Genomic DNA, 6,451 nt, shown 5'->3' on the forward strand with positions numbered 1-6,451 from the left:
TCAAAATTTGGATATAGCTGGTATATAGACCGATCCTCAGATTTAGGGTCTTAGGCCCATTAAAGCCGCATTTATTATCCGATTTTGCTGAAATTTGGGACAGTGAATTGCCTTATGCCCTTCGACATATTTCTTCTATTTGGCCCTGATCGGTTCAGATTTATATATAGCTGCCATATAGACCGATCTCTCGATTTAAGGTTTTGGGTCTATTAAAAGCGCATTTATTGTCCGATGTTTGGGACAGTGAGTTGTGTTGGGCCCTTCGATATTTGTCTGCAATTTGGCTCAGATCGGTCCAGATTTGGATATAGCTGCCATATGGACCGATCTCTCGTTTGAACAATGACTTGTACTTATAAGCATTTGGTCTAAATCGGATGATATGTCTATATAGCTGCTATGGGGCATAAGGTATGCATTTTTCACTGGTTTTATCCGATGTCGCTGACATTTAAAATCGTGAGGAGTTTAAGGCCTTCCGACATCTGACCCTAGTATGATTCAGATCGGACTATATTTAGATATAGCTGCCATATAGACCGATCTCATATAGACCGATCTCCCGAAAAAGGGTCTGAAGCCCATAAAAGCTCTATTTTTTATCCGATTTCGCTGAAATTCGAAACAGTGAGTAGTTTTACGCCTCCCAATATAGGACCCAAACATAGTTCAGATCGGGCTACATTTAGATAGAGCTGTCATATAGACCGATCTGCCGATAAAGGGTCTGAAGCCTATAAATGCTTTATTTTTTATCCGATTTCGCTGAAATTTAAAACAGTTGGTTATGTGAAGCCTTCCGACATTTGACCTAAATTTCGATTACATCGGATTTTATTTAGATTTAGCTGCCATATAGACCGATCTCCCGATAAAGGGTCTGAAGCCCATAAAAGCTCTATTTTTTAACCAATTTCGGTGAAATTTGAAACTCTGAGTAGTTTTAAGCCTCCCAATATCCGTCCTAAACGTAGTTCAGATCGGACTATATAAAGATATAGCTGCCATATAGACCGATCTCCCGATACCCGTTATCGGGAGCCCATAAAAGCTTGATTTTTCAACCGATTTCGCTGAAATTCGAAACAGTGGGCTATTTTAAGCCTACGGATTGTGACGAGAGGGGGTTTACATATATGCCCGAGGTGGTGGTATTCAAAGTTTGGCCCGGCCAAACTTAATGCCTTTTTATTTTTAATAGGCGTTTGCGCTCAACTTTGGGCCAAACTGGACAAAACTGAAAATATTTTGTGATTTGCTACACATTAGGGCATTTGTTTTGATTTTCTTACATTTTTTTTGATTTCTCATCAAGCGATAATCATAGGTGACCCCCATGAGATTTCAAAAAACACAAAATTCTAATACGATTCACATTTGTATTTGAATTCAGTGTTGATTAAGCACCCTAGTCGTCAGCATTGTCAGTCAGTGTTCCCTTGAAATCAATCGTTTGGAGAAAGGATGATCCTATTTATAACTCAATGCTTGATTTTTGTGTTCCTGTCCCCTCACTTTTCGAGGGGATTGCCTTTGAGTGACACTGAACAGCAGATACGCTTGGAGAAATCGGAAGAAATACGAAAATATCTCAACGAGACGGTGGAGCCTTGCAAAGATTTCTATAATTTTGCTTGTGGCAATTGGCGACAACTAAACCAAGCCAGTGAAGATGAATTCAAGAAAAGTGTGCTATTGAATATGGAAAAAGAATATGACCTTAAATTGAAGGCGATGTTGGAAAATGAGGATTTTATAGCCCAAGATAAAATTGAAGAAAAAGTTAGAGATTTTTATAAATCATGCCAGAGGGAGCCAGTTAACAATGATGAATATCGAATGAAACTTAAGCAAATCGTTGGTGAATTTGGTAAGATGCCCTTGTTGGAGGGAAATAACTGGCAGGAAGAAGATTTCAATTGGTGGATAACAGTGGCCAATATTTCCCAAAAATATGGTCATAACATTATGATCAGCTATGAGTTGATACCAAACCCCAGAGATATGAGCAAATATGGCCTTATGCTGGGTCATCCAGAATTTCCTATTCCTTTACCCTTAAATAACAAAAATAAAGAGGGAAACTTTTGGCATCATTATGTGGAATTGGTTTCGCAACATTTGAGAAGTCACTTTGGCATTGCTACCAGTTTGGCCAAAGAAACAGCCCAAGAAATTGTTGACTTTGAAAAAGTTTTGGCCAAGAGTGCCTCATTCGATAGATATGGAGCCCATCAGTATCATGTTGCAACAAAGTTAAGAAAACTGGAATGGAAATATGTTCTGCATATGGATTTGAAAAGCTATCTGGATAATGCATTTGGGCCTTTGGACAAAGACTATGTGGTCGAGGAAAATGAGAGCTATTTCTATAATCTAGAGCGTATTAGAGATATCCCCAAAGAGACAATAGCCAATTATATTTTCTATAAATTGATTCGGCAGTTTGCCTTGCCACCAGAAACCAGCTGCCTTGGAGAAACCAAAAGACTTTTTGGCAATATTCTGGATAACATGTGGTACAAACGAAATAATGTAAAGGAAATGGAAAATAGTGCTTTGAAGATGTTTGAAGAACTAAAGTCGGTGTTCTTTACCGCTCTAAAATCCAAACAATATGAATGGATGAGTCCAAGTGTGCAGAAATATTTCTTGGAAACATTGGACAGCTTATCCCTGCAGGTTCTCAACTATAATGAAACAGATTTCTCCAGAGAATATGGAGCATTAAACCTTACTAATACCGATTATATGGGAAATTTAAAAGCAATTTATTCTCTCAAAGCCCTGCAGAAAAGGGAAAAGTTTCACCAAGCTCCCACGGCTTATTATGATGCTGAAAATATGCATGCCGGCATAAATTATATACGCAATAAAAATCTCATTTTGATACCCTTGAGTATTCTACAATCTAACCGATTTCTTTCGGAGTTATATCCTTTAGCAGTCAATTATGGTCAATTGGGTACATTGTTGGCTCACGCCATACTCCATGCCTTTGATGATGAGGCCAGGTTTCTTGATAAATCTGAAGGCGGCTATGGACGGAGGAATCGTCCCACAGCTGTACTATTTAACGACAACACCTTATGTTTCCGAAGACAATATCGTAATTTTACCTATGCTGGACATACTTTGGCTGATAGCTTGGTACAATCGGAAAATATTGCCACAAATGGTGCTGTGAGGTTGGCCTATCAAACTTACATGGAGTGGTATGAGAAAGCTGCTCGCAAGCCAACTATTTTGGATCAGGAAGAGCTACCTGATTTGAAGTATAAGAATAAGAAATTGTTCTTTGTGTCCTATGCCCAATCCTTATGTGCTGATATTCATTCAAATTATGATGGATTCGTTTTAGCATCAGAATATAATCCACCCGAGAATCAACGAGTCATTACATCCCTATCGAATATGGAGGAATTTTCTGAAGTTTTCAAGTGCCCTCAGGAAAGTCTGATGAATCCTGAGAAAAAATGTATACTGTTTTAAAGTCGTGGATGACTAATAAATTGCTGATTTGAACTTCAAATAAATAGATTTAGCAAAATTTTTTTTATTTCTTTAATTCCAGTCTTATAGTAAAAACGTGTAAAGTTCGGTCGTGTCGAACTTTGGATACCAAGCACCAAGGATAAATTAATCATCCTTTTTTATAACAACTGCACTACCATATCCATAGTAATATGCAATTGGGGGCTGGTCTGGATCATAGTTTACTCAGGTCCCGAGAACTCTTTTACAAGTCACAGTTTCAGCGAAATCGGACCACAAATCCGTTTCTTATGGGTTTAAGACTCTTAATTGGAAGATCGGTCTATATGGCAGCTATATTGAAATCTGGACTGATCTGGGCAAAATTGAAGGGGGATATCCCAAATTTCGGCGAAATCGGACAATAAATACGCCTTTTATGGGCCCAAGATATTAAATCGAGAGATCGATCTATATGGCAGCTATATCCTAATCTAGAGCGATCCGGGCCAAATTGAAGGAGGATGTCGAATGCCCTAACACAACTCACTGTCCCAAATTTCGGCAAAATCGGACAATAAATGCGACTTTAATGAGTTCAAGACATAAAATCGAGAGATCGGTCTATATGGCAGCTATATCCAAATCTGAACCGATCTAAGCCAAATTGAGGAAGGATATTAAAGGTCCTAACACAACTCAATATCCCAAATTTTGGCAAAATCGGACAATAAATGCGCATTTTATGGGTCCAAGACCCTAAATCGAGAGATCGGTCTATATGACAGCTATATCCTAATCTAGAGCGATCCGGGCCAAATTGAAGGAGGATGTCGAATGCCCTAACACAACTCACTGTCCCAAATTTTGGCAAAATCGGGCTCAAAATGGGCCTTTTATGGGCCCAAGACCTTTAATCGAGAGATCGGTCTATATGGCAGCTATATCCAAATCCGAACCGATCTAAGCCAAATTGAAGAAGGATGTTGAGGGGCCTAAGACAACTCACTGTCCCAAATTTTGGCAAAATCGGACAATAAATGCGCCTTTTATGGGTCCAAGACCCTAAATCGAGAGATCCGTCTATATGACAGCTATATCCTAATCTAGAGCGATCCGGGCCAAATTGAAGGAGGATGTCGAATGCCCTAACACAACTCACAGTCCCAAATTTTGGCAAAATCGGGCACAAAATGGGCCTTTTATGGGCCCAAGACCTTTAATCGAGAGATCGGTCTATATGGCAGCTATATCCAAATCTGAACCGATCTAAGCCAAATTGAAGAAGGATGTTGAGAGGCCTAAGACAACTCACTGTCCGAAATATTGGCGAAATCGGACAATAAATGCGCCTTAAATGTGCCAAAATTTTTAAATCGAGAGATCGGTCTATATGGCAGCTATATCTTAATCTTAACCGATCTGGGCCAAATTGAAGAAGAATGTCGAAGGGCCTAACGCAACTCACTGTCCCAAATTTTGGCGAAATCGGAAAAAAAATGCGCCTTTTATGGGCCCAAGATATTAAATCGAGAAATCGGTCTATATGGTAGCTATATCCAAATCTGAACCGATCTATGCCAAATTGAGGAAGGATATTGAAGGTCCTAACACAACTTAATATCCCACATTTTGCCAAAATCAGACAATAAATGCGCCTTTTATGGGTCCAAGACCCTAAATCGAGAGATCGGTCTATATGACAGCTATATCCTAATCTAGCGCGATCTGGGCCAAACTGAAGGAGGATGTCGAATGCCCTAACACAACTCACTGTCCCAAATTTTGGCAAAATCGGGCACAAAATGGGCCTATTATGGGCCCAAGACCTTTAATCGAGAGATCGGTTTTTATGGCAGCTATATCCAAATCTGGACCGATCTGGGCCAAATTGAAGAAGGATGTCGAACAACATAACACAACTCACTCTCCCGAATTTCGGCAAAATCGGATAATAAATGCGCCTTTTATGGCCTCAAAAGCTAAAATCGAGACATCGGTCCATATGGCAGCTATATCCAAATCTGAACCGATCGGGGCCAAATCAAAGAATGATGCAGAAGGGCCTAATACAACTCACTGTTCCAAATTTCAGCGAAATCGGGTAATAAATGTGGCTTTTATGGGCCTAAGACCTTAAATCGGCGGATCGGTCTATTTGGGGGCTATATCAAGATAAAGGCCGATATAGCCCATCTTCGAACTTACATTGCCTATGAACAGAAAAAGAGTCTGTGCAAAGTTTCAGCTCAATATCTCTATTTTTAAAAACTTTAGCGCGATTTCAACAGACGGATGGACAAACGGACGGACGGACGGACGGACGGACTTTGCCAGATCGTCTTAGAGTGACAAAATGAATATACCCCCCTCCTTCGGTGGTGGGTATAAAAACTTTGTCTATTGCACACCAAGACCGCCTGTGATCTTAATATCCTTAAAAATGTTCACACTGGAAGTTCACGCATTAACACTGTACGACCTCCCTCCGCGATTGGTCGGATATCAGCCTGCAGGACCTGAACCCTCAGTGTTCACCCCTAGGCCCACTCTGTCCAGTGGCTTTGATCCATCTGCGTAGTTGGAACTTTGAGATGGTACTCGTACCAGAGTCCCACCAATCTAAGAACTTGCCAATGGCAGCAGTGCTTCGCTACTATGCTACTCCTTACAAAATGGAAGTCAGTAGTTAAAGATGTAATGCAGGACGGTTCAAGGACTTTGTTTTGCCAAGCTAAAACCGATCAAGTAACACTTTTTTGGCTTTCTACATCTTCGATACTATTGACAAAGTGTTTGCTTGCCAGTATAGCCGGAAGCATTTGCGTGGGTCTAGTTTTAAATTTAATTTATAATTTATTTATATTATGTCCCCCATGTCATCTCAAAGAAAAAAAAAAAACACAACAAAATCACTTGAATTTGAATTTCGTCTTGGCCACTCAACTGCCTACTCACTGGTCCTTAAAAGTTA

At 39.9% G+C, this 6,451-nt stretch overlaps 1 protein-coding gene across 1 annotated transcript; it reads left to right on the forward strand.

Annotated features, from left to right (window-relative positions):
* The first annotated feature begins 1,467 nt into the window (after positions 1 to 1,467).
* Positions 1,468 to 3,495, forward strand: LOC106091464 (neprilysin-1). The gene has a single exon (XM_013257990.2). It carries the CDS (start codon positions 1,468 to 1,470, stop codon positions 3,493 to 3,495), a length of 2,028 nt encoding a protein of 675 aa, XP_013113444.2.
* The last annotated feature ends 2,956 nt before the right edge of the window (positions 3,496 to 6,451 follow it).

Source organism: Stomoxys calcitrans, chromosome 2 (assembly GCF_963082655.1).
Source record: "Stomoxys calcitrans chromosome 2, idStoCalc2.1, whole genome shotgun sequence".
Lineage (NCBI taxonomy): Eukaryota > Metazoa > Arthropoda > Insecta > Diptera > Muscidae > Stomoxys > Stomoxys calcitrans.